The sequence below is a fragment of the Onychostruthus taczanowskii genome, unplaced genomic scaffold (genome assembly GCF_017590055.1).
Source record: "Onychostruthus taczanowskii isolate IOZ18803 unplaced genomic scaffold, ASM1759005v1 scaffold1, whole genome shotgun sequence".
In the NCBI taxonomy this organism is placed as follows: Eukaryota; Metazoa; Chordata; class Aves; order Passeriformes; family Passeridae; genus Onychostruthus; species Onychostruthus taczanowskii.
Genome location: NW_024496525.1, coordinates 16153776 through 16173471, shown reverse-complemented (window position 1 = coordinate 16173471; position 19696 = coordinate 16153776). Strand labels below are relative to the sequence as shown.

General features: G+C 36.2%; 1 protein-coding gene across 14 annotated transcripts in view; it reads left to right on the top strand.

Moving 5' to 3' along the window:
- RALGAPA1 (Ral GTPase activating protein catalytic subunit alpha 1) overlaps nucleotides 1-19696 on the top strand; it is a 130874-nt gene that overhangs the window by 68439 nt on the left and 42739 nt on the right. For 13 of the 14 annotated variants that reach the window (XR_005952605.1, XR_005952598.1, XR_005952569.1 and 10 more), the window contains 8 exons: nucleotides 2417-2527; nucleotides 3485-3553; nucleotides 4455-4589; nucleotides 5306-5489; nucleotides 13177-14041; nucleotides 15426-15497; nucleotides 16426-16549; nucleotides 18211-18366. Coding sequence is in view for 5 of the 14 variants with exons in the window: in XM_041403903.1 (XP_041259837.1) it covers nucleotides 2417-2527; nucleotides 3485-3553; nucleotides 4455-4589; nucleotides 5306-5489; nucleotides 13177-14041; nucleotides 15426-15497; nucleotides 16426-16549; nucleotides 18211-18366 (1716 nt within the window). In the remaining 9 variants the exon portion in view is untranslated. The remainder of the gene's footprint in view (nucleotides 1-2416; nucleotides 2528-3484; nucleotides 3554-4454; nucleotides 4590-5305; nucleotides 5490-13176; nucleotides 14042-15425; nucleotides 15498-16425; nucleotides 16550-18210; nucleotides 18367-19696) is intronic. The other variant, XM_041403653.1, reaches the window with a different exon arrangement.

The window sequence follows — 19696 nt, the reverse complement described above, 5'->3', positions numbered from 1 at the left end:
ATGTGATATATTGATTATGCTATCACATGTGTTTCTGAAGCACATGAAGGATTTGATCTATTTCAGCCAGCCCTGGTGTTCTTGATCAAAACTTCCTCCCTGCTGCTTCTCCCATGAATAAAAAAAATTGTGTGCAAGACTAGATTTTAAATTTATTCATATTCATTACATTATATACGTTATCCTTTATGTGGAATTTATGTCTCGACTTACTTTTGTTCATTTATTAAATTTTAAAAAATTATCTTCAACCAGAGAAATAAAGAGGTTAACTGATTTTTGCAAACCAGCCAGTAATAATAAAAAATTATTAATTCATCTTCATTTCAGAGCCTTTTTAGAAAAAGAACCATTAAAAATTTAAGAAATGAATGCTTTCTGGTTTTAAGTAGTGAATGGTCGATTATTCAGTAACACTGAAAAGTCTGCAGGTATTTTTTTCTCAGGTATTTTTTTCTTACTGTCAGTGTTCAGGATCTATGTATTAAGCTACCCCAGTTTGTGCACCCCATTTTTCTTCTCCAGTGGTTTTGGGGTTTTCCTGCAAGCTTGTTAAGATGTTTTGAGCAATCTGGATTTGATCTCAAGTACTGTAATCAAATTGTCATGCTTTCAGGCTTTTTTTTTTTTGTTTGGGTTTTTTTTTTTTTTTTGGGTTGGGTTTTTTTTTTTTTTTTGGGTTTTTTTTTTGTTTTGTTTTTTTTTTGTTTGTTTGTTTGGGTTGGTTTGGGTTTTTTTTTTTTTGGTTTTTTTTGGTTTGGTTTGGTTTTTTGTTTTTGGTTGCTACTCAAGCTTGAGCATTAGAATCTATACCCTGCTTATTGTGCTCTTACAGAGTGCTCTCAGCATGGATGGAGAGAGACTGTCTCATGAAGGATAAAAAAAAAAAATTATAGTCTTGTCATAAAGTTTGTGAAGATTTGGAGATGTGAGATGTTTACTGTGTTGAGCTAAAAGTCAATAATAACATGAAGTTGCATCCACTGAGAAATAGGGAAAGTCAGAACAAGAATTAACTACCCATTGTGTACTCAGGTTTCCATCTCCCTGGATGACTTGCAAGAGCCATTCATAGTCTTTCCTTTTGCTTACACAGATAACACAAATAAAAAATTGTAATTAAAGCTTTATACTCCAGACTTTTCCTTATGCTTGTACCATTTATTTTCACGACTTTAAATGTAAGAATTGATAACTCGGCTTTGATAAGAAGACCCAGAACAGAGTCTTCTTCCAGTATGTTTTCAGTTTAAGTTTTTTCCCTTTCAGAACTTTTACTGTAAAATCTTTATTTTCTACTCAGGCTTCATTGCCCAGACATTACAGCTTTCCTAAAGCTTTGGGTTTTTTAAGTTTTGTGAGATGCATCCCTCCCTGAAGGGTTAATAAAAGTGGTCTGAGTAAGAAAAAAGCTTATGAAGCCAAGAAATTACATCTAAGCATTTTTACAGCATAATTGCCCTTTTCTGAGTTCAGAAGTAGAGAGCCGTCTTGCAGCACATACCTGTGACAGCTTCACTGCTGAATGTAGTGAGATTGAAACAAGTAAACTGCATTCTTAATAATGCAGGAGTTCACTTGTAATATTAACTTTGTCCTTGTCATTTGCTGTACACTTTAGTGTTTTAAAGCAAGTGCAGTGAAGGTAAAAAACTCAATTACATGTCTTGTGCATCACCAATTTAGGAAAACACATCCCTTTTTTTTAATTTCTATGTTTTTCCAATTAGGAGTGTCGAACAGGGTGCGCATTCCCCCCTAAGACTGGGAATTAGTTGTACAAATGTGTTCCCTTCTGCTTTGACCAGCACAGTAACTGTGGAAGGCAGGCTGCAGAGCAGCAACCTTCTCCTGCCTTTGAAAGAAAAGCAGAGTTAAGCACAGAAGCCAAGGTGAATTCATTTCCATTCCAACATGCACTGGGCACAGCCATCGCTGGCAGATAGCAGAACAGTTCAGCTCCTGTTTAGTGCTACAGGCTGCACTTTGGGCATGTGGCTCTTCACCTGCCTTGATTTTCAGCAAAGACCTCTGATTTCAGAATTGGATCCTTGGGGGACTTTGCAGTAATTCATTAATATTCATTAAGATAACAAGAAATTAGTTCTTTCTTCCTGGCTTCATGATATTGTACTAACCAGTCTGAAGTTAGTTAGGAGACACCTCTCCCCTTCCTGGTGTGCATCTCACTGGATGTCTGCCCCAAAACTTTGGTGTTGGCTGCTAGCATTTGTTTATGAATATAAAGTAATTCCTTTTGTGTTTTGTAAAATTTAATTCTGTTCCTCTGGTAAATAGATACTTAAGGAACTATATGTGTAAAACCACCAGTGAAATTTGTGACCACCCTACAACCTAATGTACTCTTACATGAAATAATTTTGTCATTGTTACTGTGCTGTGTTCTCTTTTCCAGTTTCCAAATAAAACAGTAGCCCAAGTTGCCTGCAGTATGCTGAACATGCTGATACATTATGTACATAGACTTCAACTTTATCAAGCTGATTCACCATTAAGAATTATTCAAGTAAGTAATTTTTTTAAATTGAAACTTTCAATTATTTTAAATGAAACACTACAATGTATTACCCTAAAATTAAACACCTGAATATTGAAAATTATGCTTTGCAAAACATTGAATTATTATAAAGGTAATCTTACTTAACACTAGAAGCTGGGAATTGCAGCACACTTAACTTCCTGACTCCAGTATTGACATGTAATGTGTCTGTATTATGCCTGTTTTTTCTCAGAGAAAAAGTGTCATGAGAATGTTGTCGGTAAAGTACAGTTTGTTTCTTAAGTATTAAATATCTTCAAGCATGTTTATTGAAGTTCAGAAAGAAAATGATTGCTTAAAATATGGATCTGCAACTGTATTTTGCATATCCATGGAAGAGTTTCCGTGTAAAGCAAAAATAATATTTTGAATATGCTTCCCATAACACGGAAGTCGACTATGGCCCCTGTGAGTCTAAGCCACAGAGAAGAGACAGAGAGCTCCCAGGTCCTTTCATGTGAAAGCTTCTTAAGAGATACAGCAAGCATTTCTGTGCTTCTCTGGAGACATATTTTTGGTCAAATAAAGACAGGGTGTATACAAATTCTAGTATCTCTAAGAAACAATGTAGCTCAGATAGCGCCATATATAAACCAGCGCCAGATTTCTTCCTGCATCCTACAAGTGTGTTGAGTCATGTTCCTTTTATGCCTGAATATTTGAGGTAGCTGTGTAATTTCATTGTCCTTAATGCACCTACGTCAGTCAAACAGAAGATACTCCTTCAATATATTCTGCAAAACTCAATTAAAAGTGTTTTTATTAGAAAAAAATTGTCAAGGAATACTGTAACTTGTCTCAAAATAATTGTAATTGAATTTAACTGTGAATCTAGTATCATGTTAGATTTACCTACTTAAAAAAAATATTTTAAACTTAAATATTTAGGTTCTATTTTAAAATAAATATGGTATATTTCCCCAGATTCTGATAGCAACTATTACACATCTGCTACCCAGTACAGAAGCTTCCTCTTATGAGCAGGACAAGAGGGTAAGTATTTTTCATTTCTAGTACTTTCTGCCTCCTAAAAGCTGTGTCTCTTCTGAATTAGCTTCGCTGTGGAGTTCATTAGGTTTGTTATACTTTTGAAGGACAAGCTTGGAATGCATTATGTGAAATGAGTAAATTAGGTAAATTGATTTTTTTAAAGACTTCTATTTACCTTGAGAAATATTTTAGAGAATCTTGCAGATATTTATCTGAATTGTCTTCTCTTCCACATCTGAGTTTTAAAAATCCAAAACATTTATTTAGTCTGTAAGTTATTGATGATTGGTGTGGATTTGTGTCTTAATCTAATTCTGTTCCAGAGTCTTTCAAAACATCCCAAGAGGGAGTTGATTCTTTTGCTAACTGAGTAACCTACAATACAGAAAGCAGTTGGATTTCTTTCAGATGATACCTGGTGCATAACATTATTGATATGTTGTAAAGGACATTATGTGTTATTTATAAAGCACTAAGTACAGGTCAATTGGTTCCATTTTGTGTAAACCTTGATTAACTTTACTGTGAAATGTATGTGCAAAATGGTGCATCAGCCTTAATTTGGATCTGTGTTATCTGTCATTTTAACAACAATACACTACAAATCAGTTTTGAAAACTGTGGGTATCCTCTTAAGTATAGTATCTGCTCACAGTCTTACCCTGATGAGAAGCTGTTGAATGGATGGCCTTTGTTAAATACCTCAGTAGCCAAAGTTTTTACTGATGCCATAGGTTTTGAAGATACAGTGGTTAACAAGTGGGACCTGCCATTACTGCAGAAGGTTGACTTTACTGAATTGACAAAAAAGGCAAGACAGAGAAATAAAGTAAAAAGATAAATATGAAGTAGCAGTTTAGCAGGTGTTGGCTTAATTGATTGTAATGGAAAGTGTTTTTTCCAGTTGGTGGTTTCTTTACTTCTGTGCTTACTGGATTGGATAATGGCCTTGCCATTGAAGACTTTGCTGCAGCCTCTTCACACTACAGGAGCAGAAAATGATAAGACTGAAAGATCCGTTCTTAATTGTATATATAAGGTACACGTTTCTTTGCTCACTTAATAGGAATTTCTATGTATGGAGGTAGTGTCAGTTTCCATGGAAATGAAGGCAAAAGTTTTCTGTAAGCTGACCTCCATTCTACTCCTGAAATATAGATTGCTGGCTCAGTTCTTACATGTTTCACTGCAACAGCTTGACCTTTGGTATATTTGGAATAGTATATTTTGGTTTACATTTTGGATGATTAGCAAGCCTTTTTTTTAATGTCATATGGATTGCAGATGCTTGTATTGTAGAAGACTAAGTATACATTTAATTCAAAAGGATGTCGTTTTTATATATCAAGCAATTTCATTTAGCAATGAGCAAAGCAAAAAGCACTAAGTTACAATTACTGTCTTTAGGAACACAGGAGAAAGGGGTTTTTATCCTTTTTGCAAGGGAAGGAGATTATGCAGCTTAGACCTAGCATATGTAATTAAAGAAGACAAGAGATCTAAAAATAAAGGTAGCTTAATGATTTTTTGTGAGTTTTGTTATTGTTAAATTCCACTTTGGTGGTAATCATTTTCTTTGCAGATCAGACTTTGTTTCTGTAAACATAAAGCATCTAAAATTTTCCAGTGTTTCATCATGCCTGCCTTCTAACAAATAGATTCTTAAAATGCAAATTAAAATAAACTTAATTTCTTATAAAACTATAAAGTATAAATTTCAGTAGTTAATGAAATTAAATTCTGGTTTTGTTCTAGGTTCTGCATGGATGTGTCTATGGGTCTCAGTGTTTTAGCAACCCAAAATATTTTCCTCTAAGTCTTTCTGATCTGGCATGTATGGATTATGATCCTTTTATGCATTTAGAGAGCTTAAAGGAACCAGAACCACTGCATTCTCCAGACTCAGAGAGGTCTTCTAAACTTCAGCCAGTCACTGAAGGTTTGTCTAATTGCCTAAATACTTTGTCTTTCACAAAAATTTTGTCTGGGTTTTCAGTATTTAAGTGTTGGTCTACAGCACAGGTTTTCAGCTGTATGTAGACACTGGGTAAGAACCATTAGTATGGAATGAGCAAATGTAATTTTGAGCAATTACCATTTGATTAACTGAAATAAGTATGTTCTGAACAAGACCAAGATCAATAGGATATGGATTCTTCGGTGCTCTGTGTATCAGCAGAAGTGTTAAGTACTGCAACATGGATAAATGTTGCTTTTCATTTCACTCTCAGTAAATTAATTTGATTTTTCCTTATTTTGCTCCTTTTTCTAGGAGAATTTTGGATTTTTGTTCCTGTTTGACATTGCAGTATCGAATGCTTTCTTTGAATCTTTTTAGCCTATCATAATTTTTTGTTGATCTCTTTTTACACTTCTTAAAACTACAGATTTGTTTAAAAAGAGAGAAATTTTCTCTCATCTGGTTAGAACCTTAGGAGACATGGGAATTAACATTTTCTTCATAATTCAGAAATAAAGACTCAAGAATCTTAAGCCACAGAGGATTATCATGTATTATGCAATGTATCTAGTAAGTATCAAATGGCTGTATAGGGAAGAAAACTGAAAAAGATGAGATTAAGATACGAGCAACTCTGTGTAGTGCTATTCTGCCTCTGTATTAAGTTGTTCCATTTAGGCTTTTTTAAGGGTATTAAGAACCAGATAAATGCAGCAGTTCTTTGTAGCAGCTGTGTGCTAACAGCAGGTGATTTTGTGGTCTGTAGTGACTACGTGCTGTTTTTTATGTAGAGAAAATGGCTAATCATTGTGCCCTTGTCTAAGGCATGCTTCATCATCCTCAAGTACTTTTTTGGCCAAAGAATTCTAAACATAGAGCTGTCCCCTAATAAGCTCAGTATTGGATTGAACAAGTCTGATCTGAGAACTACTGGCAGGAGGAGCTGTAATTATTAAATTTAGTGAAGAATGAAGCAAGGTACTATAGTTGGCTTTTTGTCAAATGGCTGTGGCCTTATTAGTAAAAAGTAATCATCTGCAGGGTCAGAATGAAAGAGGCTTCGAAGGATTCATTCTGTCCTAATTACAGTCTCACCTATACATATTATATAAAGCTAATATTTAAGGCATTTGCCAAAATTTACTTCCACTGCATGTTCTATTACAGTGTAGTGAATTGTAGTAGCTTTTTATGCCTGGCATCTTTTGTATTCCATAATAATCTGTAATTATGGGTTAGAAGCAAATGCTGTGTGGCTTTTTTAATTTGACAATCTGAAAAGACAACCTTGAATAGATTTTTCTTTAAATGAATACGGGTGCACAAAGCCTTAGCATCAATATCTTCATTTTGCATTTCCAACCATGATCTTTTATGATTTCTTGTTAAATTTCTTAATAAAAGTAATTTCAGATGTTCCTTTTATCTCTCCAGATAAATTAAGTTTCAGGGCTCTGGAATTGTAAGTTAGACTGTGAAATTTAATTGGCAGACTACAGCATTATAATGCAACCCTGGTTCTGCAACCTTGGCACTTCTAGTCCCCATTCCAGGCAGAGAATAAAATTGGCAGTGCTTGACCGGTTGCACAGCATCTGTTCTCCCTGGCATTGTTGGAGGAGTGAGAGGAGTAAAACTTGTGGATAACAACCAGTCTGGGTCTCTGTCAAGACAGAGGGTAAATTAGTACAAGCTAGCAGCAGAACAGTATGCCAGTGGATCAGCATCTTTTAGTAGAGTAAAAGGGCTATCATAGTATCTTTTTTGAAGGAATGGAAATGAGCAGGGTGGAAGTTACAGGAAATTCAGGGAAGTTCTACAAAAACAGGGTGGGAATTGCGAGACTCTTTCCTTAGGTCACAAGCAAAGCTGAAAGTGCTGAAATTACAGAATTCTTAAGGCAGGGTGCTTGAAAGGATGTGATTGATTTAGCCTGTTATGCCTCCATTGTTCAAGGTCACATCCATCACAAGTTTTGGGGATACTTAGCCACAGCATAATGTGGTATGAGACCAAGAAGATACAGCATTTAGAGTGACACAGCTGTGTAGGGGAGACAGGATCTACTGAGAGGTGTGGAGCAAGCCATGCAATAAACAGCAGGACAAAGATTTCTTAAATCCTCTGGGAAGAGGTGTATGTTGAGAGAGAAGATGATTATTGGCTTCTCTTTTTCAGTAACTTTACAAGTTCTGTCACTCACAAGGAAGCTCTTAACCTAGGATTATCTGTAAAATTGTCTTTGTTTTGCTTTCTGTAGCTGGTAAAGTGGTAGATTTCAGTATGAGATATACAAAGAATAACTTTAAAATTAGGTATTAAGTATATTAAATTGTTGCATTTAAACCAGAATGAACTTTTAGCAGCTCTCAGTAAGGACATCAGTAGGAAGCTTTTGTTGCATCATCAGAACTTGCAGGCAGCAAGTCTGTGATGCTTTCATACATCTGAAGAATCCCTGGGCTTGTCCATATGAAGGCTGATGAACTGTTCCTCTAGTTAGTGTTGGCAACAACCTACTCTAGTTACAGTAAAAATGGTGATGGTAGTGGTTTGACCCTGGCTGGATGCCAGCTGCCCACCGGTGCTGCTCCATTACTCTCCTCCTCATCTATGCAGGGGAGAGAAAAATATAAGGAGAGGCTCATGAATTGAGATAAAGACAGGAAGAGATCACTCACCAATCACTGTCATGGGCAAAATAGATTTGACTTAGGGAAATTAATTGAATTTATTACCAAGCAAATCAGGATAGGATAATGAGAAATAAGACCAAGTCTTCAAAACATCATACCCCTGCCCCTCCCTCCTTCCTGGCCTTAACTTCATTGTAAATCTCTACCTCCTCCTTGCCCCTAGTGGTGCAGAGGGGTGGGGATTGGGGGACTGCAGTCAGTTCACCACACATTGTCTCTGCTGCTCCTTCCTCCACGGGGGAAGGACTCCTCATGCTCTTCCCCTGCTCCAGCATGGAGGCCCTCACACAGGAAACTTCTACAACACAAGTCGTTCCCACAAACTGCAGTTGTTCATGAATTCTCTACTGTGGGTCCCCTTCATATGGCTCAGTCCTGTTGCTTCCAGCATTGGGTCACAAGTCATCACAGCAAGCCTGCTCCAGCATGGGCTTCTCTCTCCACTGCACCAGAGTTCCTGACAGCAACCTGGTACATTGTGGGCTTTCCACAGGATCATAGCCTCCTTTGGGCATCCACCTGCTCTAGCATGGGGTCCCAGGGGCTGCAGGTGGATATCTGTTCCATCATGAACCCCCATGGGCTGCAGGGGCACATCCTATCTCACCATGGTCTGCACTAGAGCTCCAGGGAATCTCAGCTTTGGTGCCTGGAGCACCTCCTACCTCTCCTTCTTCACTCACCTTGGTGTCTGCAGAGTTGTTGCTTTCATATATTCTCACTCTGCTCTTTTCTAGCTGCAACTTCCTTTTGCTCAATATTTTTTTTTCCTTCTTAACTCTTATTCCGTAGGCATTATTTCCATCGCTGATCAGCTTGGTCTGACTTGGAGATGGCTGACATTGTTTTCATCAGACACCTCTAGCAGCAGGGGAAACCTCTAGCAGCTTCTCAGAGAAGCCCCCCTTGTAACGCCCACACTACCAAAACCGTGCCACACAAACCCACTGTTCTAACTAACGCCACCTCACTAGCCAGCTTAGGTGTTCCTAAGCCAACCTGGACTGCATAGTGCCACAACCTGCTAACTTACAACTTACTGCTGAACTCTTCCGTTTCATTTCAGGACCAGAAACTTATATGATGGAGAAATTTTTTTTTTTTTTTTGCTATTGTAGACAAAAACATTTTGAAAGATGTTCTTCATAGATCACAAATCTGCTAGAGGTAGTTGTGATTGGAAGGTTCTAGTAAGCTTACATGGATACAGTGGTCTATCAGTTATTGATTTGATTTTTACCCCATTATTCATATTTTTCCAAACATATGTTAAACTCTTTTGCATAGATTGATCTTTTTTTCTAATATTTTTCAATTTCTAATGAAAAACCTTCCCTGCCTGATGTCTAGTCTTAGCTTTTGTTTAAGAAGTAGAACTATAAAGTATTTTTCATATGAGGCTTTGTTTGCTGTTTGCCATTTTACTGAAAGGCCACAAAATGCACACTTTTAAAAAAAGACTTTGTACATAGTGCGTCTAGATTAACCCAAATTTTGTGTTATGGGGAATATTCTAGAGATGGGTTCTCTGTTACTGCATGTCTATATAGCTGAAGTTTACAATTAGAAAGGAATGAGACTTGCTTAAACTAAGGTAAAATACAGAAAACTAAATTGAGGAATACTCTTAAGCTCCCTCTAAACATAATGAAAAAAAATAAGTGTTTTTAGAGAGCAATTAATCCCATTGAATTTGGGATTAATCAGTCTGTACAGGTCATCATTCTTTAGACAGCTAAAACGATAGGGAGAGTTAAATTCTACCTTCAGTCATTACTTTTTACTTCTACTACATAACCACAGCTGCTTAAAACTGTTCAGCCAAAGTTGAATTAAAAAATTAACAGCACATCTTAAGGAATCCTTCATTTATGCCACAGATACAAATTAGTAGTGATGGACCTTCAGCCTTTCCACAAAAGGGGTAATCTCAGGATTAAGAAAAATAAATAGTATAACATGCTTCTTGTAAATTGCGAGGTGATCATGTACATATTTAAATTACATTGCCCAAGCCAGAGGCAGTACCATTTTGAAGAAAGCAGCAATGTGTTCTCTCAGGAAGACAGGTCAACAAAGCAGTGAGCTGGACCGCCTTAATGTGTAAAGATATGACTTAGTTTGTAGAATTTGTGGTGTAGCTGTGGTGGCTTACATTATTACGTATTTTCATTTGCCCTCCAGAAACAAAGAACATGATTTAGATACTCATTTTAAGGTTTTAATATATTGAATGTCCAGTTATTCCTGATTGAAGAGATGTGCTTCTAGGAATAAATTAAGTTGCAAAATTAATATAAAATTTTCATAATTTCAAAATGCATTACTTGGGATTTTTTATGCACAAAATGCATAGGCTTGGGGTTTTTCCTTTTTTTTTCTCCTGGGGAAACCATCATCAAAATCTGATTTTCTGTGTGGCAAAAATGTTTCAAGATTACTTTATTATATTTCAACATAACAGGTTGCATCTTATAGTCTACTTTTCAGTATGCTTGTCTTGATACTTCTAATTTAAATTTTCTGTGTCATTTTTAGATCAACAGCACTGTATTCTGAGAGAAGACTCAGATGGAGTGGTCAAATTTTATAAAAGAAACAATGACAGATCTATGATTTTAATTCAAGTGCAAAGTTTTCAGGGCAAGGCTATATTAGGACTGAGAATGGATCTTCCAAATTTAAATTAATTGTTCCCCTCTATCTCACTGCATCACCTTTCTTTTCCATATGTCCCTTAGGCTCCTAAGGGAGTAAATTCTCCCTCACAGGCACAAAGCAACTGTGGTCAGTTAGAGATCTTTAGGGCTTGGCACACAACAGTAATAGTAATAACATGTGCTAGAAGGTCCTTATTTCTTCAGGTTTCTCAGCAGAACTTAACAGGGGGCATTTAACCTTTATAGAGTGGGACTTCAGGTATCTGGAGTGTGTCTCTGCTCCTGGGAACCTGAGAAAAGTATTACCTTATTTATCTCTGCAGTGGCAAGTGTTAAATACTTGGTATAAATATCCTGATAAAGCTGGGCCACCCTCTGCATTGTCCAGGTGCTAGTCAATAATGTGCTGATAAATGATTCTTCAAGCACCTAGTTTATTTTCTCTTTGTTTAGTATAAAATCTGCTTCCAGTTCCTTCTTATGTTTCAGCAGATGGCACTATAACTTAATTTCCTTGTATGCTGCCAGTGTCTGGACACATAATTCAGCATCACTGAATGTTTTTGTATTTGTAAATTTCAAACCTCAAGAAGGCTATAGATGATAAAAATATTATCTCTAATTTGCTTGTATTAATTCTCAAAGCATTTATTTATTAAAATACTTGAGTAGATCTGAGTTTTAGAGTTGTGTAAATGTTATGTTGATTTTGCCAGCTATTAACCAGATGAAATGTTTCCCTATTTGCAGTTCAGATGTAGTGCTTCCTAAAGGAAGAGAATAGCCAGAATCCCAAACATCTACATGCTGTACCCAAACCTTTTGGGGAAAAAAAAAGACAAATACATACTACCTGTTTATTTTTGCAGTTGCTGAATGCATCCATCATCAGAAACGGAAGATCTATAACGGCAGTCAGTACACATGACAAATTTGCCTTTATTTTTCCAGTTAAACCTATTAAGACATCTGAAACTGAGAAATTTCTTTATTAAAGATTAGGCTTTGCAGCTTGTGGCTATCCAACACAAAGGGAGATGAATTCATTATACTTTACTTCTATGCCGAAGAGGTTACATGTTCTCAGTAAATACTGAATGAAAAAGTAACATCATTCGGAACATTCTGGTTTGATGGATTTTGGTGAGAAAGAAGATGGGAAGCGTTTGCAGCAGTTTTCAATGTTTAATGTAATTTAAAATGTATGAGGTAATCCTCAGGAGTACAGTTTTTTAATCTTTCCTTTGTAAATCCCAAATTCAGGGCATCCATGCCCAGTTACAAGAGAGAGGATACAGAAAACAAGTACTTTGCCATTTTGATCTTGTTCCCTCTTCCACCAGTCTTATTCTGCAGTGTAATATCTTTGTGTATGGATTCTTCAGTGGGTCCCCTGAACCAGTTGACAGTTCTCGACCTGAGAGACTCACTTTGTCTGGCTCACGTACTTCATGTAGAGTGGACTTGATAAGAATAATTCAATAACAATACAGTACTGTGTTAGTAGGGTGTGATATAAACATAAAAAATACCTTTTGTGAATTTAGATACCGTAACATGCAAGTGGAAGGTATGCAGCAAAGAAGGAGGTGGCAAAAACCATATTGAAATACCAGTGCATCTCACAGGATGAATTTCACCTAAGATGGGCACAATTAATTTTTCTTTCTCCCTTCCAAGGTTTTCTAACCGGAAACTTCTTAAAATGCAGTTGTGGCATGAGATTTCATTTTTTAAAATTTTGAAAGTATTAGATCATGTTCAATATAGACAGCCTTGTCTTTCATTTTGTACTTTTAAATTATCCAGTGCTATTCTCAAGCTGACCTACAGCTATATGCTCCCCAGGGAAATTAAGATGGATTAGACATTTTGTGCATCTATCTTCCTTTGTATTTCTCAGTGTAATGATGTGTATAAATATAAAAATACACTGCAGTTGGAATGGACATCTTGCAACACAGTTATGATCTCTACTTCAACAGGAATTCAAGATTTATTTTCACTAGATAAAAAATTGTGCATTTTAGAAGAACAGTTCTAATAACAAAGCTATGGCAAAGGAAGTATAATCTGTAGACATAGACAAGGCTATAAAATAATGGAGATGCTTCTTTAACTGTTTAAGGATTTTTCATGCTGTTTATATACAAGACCAATGGTCATCAAGATAATATTCTTCTGTTACTGAGTTGCATGTATCCTCAGCTTGCAGCGCTCATTCTCTCAGGAAGAGACCAAAAGAAACACATAAATCCCAGTGTTGTTTTCTGAACTCTTCTTTTAAAACCTGTACTCTTTCTCTTGCAGTGAAAACTCACATGCAACAAGGATTAATTTCTGTTGCTGCTCGTACTGTGATTACACATCTAGTCAACCACTTAGGCCACTATCCTATGAGTGGAGGTCCTGCTATGCTGACCAGTCAAGTGTGTGAAAACAATGACAATCCATACAGTGAAAGTCCTGAGCTTTCTCCTGAACTTTTTGAGAACCCAAATCTTCAATTCTTTGTATTAAACAATACTTCCCTGGTGTCTTGCATACAAATCCAAGCAGAAGATGACATGCCTGGGGGAGGACTGTCTGCTGGACTTGCATCAGCTAATTCAAATGTTAGAATTATAGTGCGTGATCTGTCTGGCAAATACTCATGGGATTCGGCCATTTTGTATGGACCATCATCTTTATGTGGATCTTCACAACAAACATCTTTTGCACTTTCATTATCTCAGCAAGATAAACCAGAAGATGCTCTTTCATCTTTTGAGCATGTGGAGGATGTATCTGCAAGAGATGGAATTACACTCCAAGTTAAAAGGAAATTTAGAGACACTGTACCAACATGGGATACAATTAGGGATGAAGAAGATGCTCTTGATGAGCTGCTGCAGTATTTAGGTGTTACAAGCCCTGAATGCTTACAGAGAACTGGTGTTTCACTCAACATCCCTGCTCCTCAACCAGTCTGCATCTCAGAAAAGCAGGAGAACGATGTCATCAATGCAATTCTGAAACAGCACACAGAAGAGAGAGAGTTTGTTGAAAAGCATTTCAATGATGTAAATATGAGGGCTATGGAGCAGGATGAGCCAACCTCACAAAAGCCACAGTCAGCATTTTACTACTGTAGATTACTTCTCAGTATACTAGGAATGAATTCATGGGATAAAAGGTAAAGCTACTCATATTTTAAGAAATTTTTTGAGGAACTGTGTTGTTCTTACCTTGATAATAGAGTTTGTTAAGCCAAAAATATTCCAGGCCAGCTAACAAAAGAGAGGTGATGTGCATCTAAGGCCTAAATGGCAGCTTTCTTCTGCTTTTCAGCCTGTCATTTAGAGAGACAAAAAGGAGGAATCTGTTGCAATTATTGTGATTCCTAGTCTTTCCTTCAAAAGTGTTGGAAGGCAAATTGAAGGAATCATGTATTTTCTTTGCTTCCTATGTATGTTGCTGCAAAAATCATTACCTTTCAATGTCAGAATAATACTCAGAAAGTGTCATATTCTCAGCTATTGTGTCGCTGGACAGTGTCCTGCTGCTTTGTCTGCTAAAAGCATGCTTGCATGCAGCCTCAAAGCCTTGCATATGTGTAGCTAATGAGAAAGATGTGTCCCTGCTATTTATTTCAATATTGACTGTGCTTGAGTACTGTTTGAATATTGTTTAGAACCAGAGAGAACCATGTTCAATTACACAAGTAATGTCTTTTTACATTATTATTTTTGTGTGGGCATGATTAAGTGCATGTCTGCATATATATGGGGGTATGTACAAGTATTACAAACATTAATTTTGTGGGTCTTTCTGAAATCATCTGCCATTGCTTTCAAATTCCATATTAGAATCACTGATATGTTTTCTTACTATGAAGGGAAATGGATATTTGGTAAAACAAAAAAAAAAAAAATTACTGAGGTATCACTGGAATCAGACAAAACGTTGGTCTTACAATCCTTCTTATTTGGGTCTTTAATTCCCCCAAGGCAGTCTGGTTTTTAACAGGACTGCTCTTAATTGCCCAGTGTTTTGTGGGAAACATCTTCAGCACATCTGAAAAGACATGAAAACTGCCTTTCTTTCTCTCACATATTGGTTTCATTTTTTGTTTAAATTGTTGCAGCTGGCTGGGTGATTACTGAGCTAAGTTCTGCCCTGGAGTTCCGGGTAGCAAAAGTTCTGTGTTGAATGCACCCACTCCTTACAACAGTAGACTAATGGGAGTGTCTTTTGTCAGTAAACATATATATTTATGGTTCTTCTGTAAAGAAGAAATGGATCCCAGTCAGATCCAATGGGTTGACAGAAAAAAGTGGAAAGAAATAAAGGTTATACTCGGGGTTGTAATGAATGTAGATTTGCTGGAGTAAGAAAAATTGCTTGTATATATTTTTAAGATGTCTTAATTTTTATATGTTGGGAAAGGACTGTTGAAAAGGCAGAAGCATTTCCTGACTGTTCCTGAGTGGACCTGGATATGTTGTTGTACTGTTGTTGTACTGTTCTGTATCCATCAGTGAAGAGGTAATAAAAGAGTTACAAATTTCTCTATTTAGAAGGAGCTTTCATCTCCTGAAGAAAAATGAGAAGTTACTTCGAGAACTCAGAAATTTGGACTCAAGACAATGGTAAATTCTTTTAATGACTGCCTACTTACTTGTTTTAAGTGTGCTTTTACTCAAATGGCTGTAATTGCATAGATGTGAGAGTTGAGCTGACTTTTTTAATAGTTTTTTTAATTATTAATGTATTTTGTATCGTACTGTAGTTTTTTCTGTTATACTGAAGTTGCGTCGGTTTTATTTGTAGGGTCAAATTCTGCACGTAAAATACCATGAGATAAACAAATTTCAAAACATAAGCATTTGTGTATGCTTAACATGTAATTCTTTTAAAACATTGCTATATCAAAGCCTTCACATTTTATGTTTTGGTTGATTGTTTAGCTGTTTCAAATGGTCCCAGTATTTGAAGACATGGACTTCTAGTTAGAATTGTAGCACAGAATTGAAAAACTGACTTGTTTTTGTAGAAGTTGAAACAAAACCCAGTGGAAGTTGTAGAATTGTGAGAAACCATCTCCATTTGTTCCAATGTCTAACAATAATCTGTCAACAGAAGACATTTAAATGATTATTTAAAAAACACTTTAAAAATTTGTTGGACAAGCTGCATTTTCACAGTGTTCAGAAGGTGCTGTTGGTAATGGGCATTGCAGTGTGTATAATGCCCACATTACAGGTTTTCCCATGTCAAAAGCCCACCTATTCCATTAGTAATTGGTACAGGCAGCACCATCCTGCATCTTGGAAGTGATGATAGGGGTAAATGCTGCTCATGTATAGCAGAACTTCAGTCTCTGGAGAAGATGACGCTAGAAAGGACAGAATGAGGACATGAAAATATAGGGGATATTCAAAAAGAAGCCGTATCATTGTACTGTAATTCCACTGTGCTTTTTTATGCTTTAAAAGCCATGCTCTGTGTGTATTGTTTGCATATCTTTATTTCGTGTTGGTTAAGGCACTGTAATGCAATGACCATTCTGTTTTACAGCCGAGAGACACACAAGATTGCAGTGTTTTATGTTGCTGAGGGACAGGAAGATAAACACTCCATTCTTACGAATACTGGGGGAAGTCAAGCCTATGAGGATTTTGTTGCTGGTCTTGGCTGGGAGGTATTTATTCAATGTTTTTATCCTAGGTTTTTTTACAAAGACAATGACCGATGCCTTCATATATTACAAGTCTTTGGCTCTTCAGCGTTTCTCACAAGTACTGAAATACACCAGTTTAGAAATGGACTTAGAGAAGAATTCCTGTTTTAGTTTCATTAGCATTACTAGCCATTTAAATTCAAGCTCTCAACAACTGAAGAAAGTCTGTGCAGACAAAGATAATTCCTTAATGTGCAGTCCTGTACTTGGCTTTCATGGACTGATTAGGAGGCATCTTGATTTCCCTGTAAGCTTGTAAAGTATGAAGTCCATTGAAGTTTGAGCTTTGCTCAAATTTGGAACTTCAAAAAGTACAGACAAGCAGCTTCTCACATACTCTCTTCTTCCTGCCTTCCACTGCAGGCATGTATCAGTTCACACACTCCACTCTACTTCTGTTCCAGCCAGAAATATTGTGATCTACCCCATCATCTATATGGGCCTGCAGCTCTTTAGTCACTTGTTCAATACTGTCATAAGGATTTCCTTTTTTCCATCTTTCTTTCAGATGCACAGGATTAATTACCACTGTAAAGTTCAATTTGGCACTGTTGCACAGAATACAGGAATGACTTTTGGTCCTGGTTGTCTGTATAGGAAGCTGCAGGTTTTTGGCTCCTCTTGCAACTTGTGCTCATCAGGAGTGTCCACATGAGTGTCTATCTTATTTGTTCTTTGTGTTTCTTTACTCCTTAGGTATAAAAGGACACTATCAAATTAACTGTGTGGATAATGACTCTGACTTTCCCACAGGAACAGAGGAAAACAGCTACAAGTCTGCTGACTTTCATGAGCATAGATGTTTATTTTCCACATTCAGGAGGACAAAAACCCAGCACTAGTACCATAAAATATCCTTCTTTTGTGGTTTAATTCTCTTAGGCAGTATTAGCTAGTTTAAAGAGTTGCTAGTTTGGATTAATATTCCATAATGAGACAACTAATATTTTAACATTAAATTCTCATCCTTTAGTATCAAGAAAACAAATATATCCTATGTGGGCAGAGATTAAATGTGTTCACATCTGAAAAACACCTTTTTGTAGTCACTGTTTTAAAGGTGAAACAGCACATTTAACATCCTTACTTATTTCAGTGTCAGACTATTTCCCATTGATCTAAGACTTAAAAGCTTATTTACAAATTATCAGTTTGTTTCCTGTGAATTTTTTTTTATATTCACAGAATGAAAAAAATCTCAAAAAATGTATGGAAGGTAATAAATTCCCTGGCTGTTACACAGAGTTTTTTCCAGAACTCAGGTCAAAGTTGATGTAGCATAAGAGAATTTAAAAAAAAAAACAGAAAGCACATGTAAATGACCATACTCAAATGATCAGGGAACAATGCAGTAAATATTATTTACACAATCTTTCCTTTCTTCTAACTTCATTTTTCCAGTAGATTCTGTGGTGACCGTGGAACACAGAATGCTAGTGCACTGCAGTTGATTTCCAGTCTAGTCAGCAAGTCTGAGCTCTTTTAGAAACCAAGTGTAACTATACTGTTGGGAAAAGGATCTTCACTTTTAAAGTTCAGTTGAAAGTCCATTTTAAAGTATAAAGCATGTATTTATTACCTGATAATTTTTTCTTGTAAAGTTTCCTGGTCTTTAATTCTAGGTAAATCTCACAAACCATTGTGGCTTTATGGGAGGACTGCAAAAAAACAAAAGCACTGGATTGACCACTCCATATTTTGCTACCTCAACAGTGGAAGTCATGTTCCATGTGTCAACAAGAATGCCTTCTGATTCAGATGACTCTTTAACAAAAAAGGTAGGTGTCTCTGAATAAACAGTGTTCTCTTGGTAGTAAACATAGAGAAATCAGAGTCAAAGAAAATCCAGTAACTTTTAAAAAAATCCAACACAACAACAAAACACCATCTTTACCTGCTAAGTTTGTATATTCTCTGCCAATTTCTAATTTTACCATACTGGTGTTATTTACCATCATTGGAATTGTTGGCAAGAACATATGAAAAGTGCAGGGAAGTAATGGTTGGTGCAGAAAAAAAAGTATTACATCTGAATGATATGTTAGTACTTTTGAAACCTTAGATGCCAATTAAGAATTATGTGGTAAGTGCTTTCTGAGATGACTTTTTATTCACCTAAGGGTCATGTGCAGGTTATTAACATAATTTTCCCTTTAAAAAAAGTTTAAAATATGAAAACTATGTTTATTGTATGTAAAGTGTATTGTCCTGGAGGAAGCACAGATTCTCAACAGTGATATGATCTCTTACAGCTGCATTAAGAAAAAAAAAGGGTTTCTGTATTGGTATTTTTTTTCTTTAGAATTTAATAAATTCCACATTAGTGATAATAAGTTACAGTCTCGAACATGTGTCCTGCTATAAATGAACAATTAGCTGTCCTCAGACTGTCCCCCCATCCTGCATACATACATCTTCAGATGTGCTAATCCATTCACTGGACACGTTAATAAGCACTGGTTGAAGTGTAATATTGGAGGAACTGAAGCTGGTTGACCTCAGCATGGACTTTAATACTTGTAATTAAATTAGATGGTAGACAGTTAGTAAAGAGAGAAATAGCCATGCCTCTGGCAAGCTTCAATTATTAATGACTTCTTTTTCTTTGTGTTCAACTTGAAGAAAAAATATTATTGTTCTTATTATAGACTAACTATGAATTCTAACTTGTCACTGTTCCATCTCAGGTTGGTTTGGTGGAGTTTTTTAATTAAAAATGCTTTTGCTTGTGTTCCTATTATGCTGCAGCCTTTCTGTTCTTTATTTCCTGAAGTAGAATCAGGGTAATACTAAGGTTGTTAAATGATTTATAGAAGTGGTTAATAGCAAAAATAACTAATTTTAAAATTAGGTTGTTGCTACTCTTTTGGTATAGACCAAGGCGGGGGCGGGGGGGATCTGTTTAAGTTGACTGGCTTATTTTTTAAACAAAAACCTGGTTTTATAAAACACAGATTGTAATTAACCTTAAAATGTTTGTTTATAATCTGTTGGAATTAGATCATTACAAAGTGTTGAAAAGGGGGAAGATGGGTGAAAAACAGTTAATAGTGAAAAATAATTAATAGTGAATAATTTGAAAATGCTGTGGACTTCAGCTGAACACAG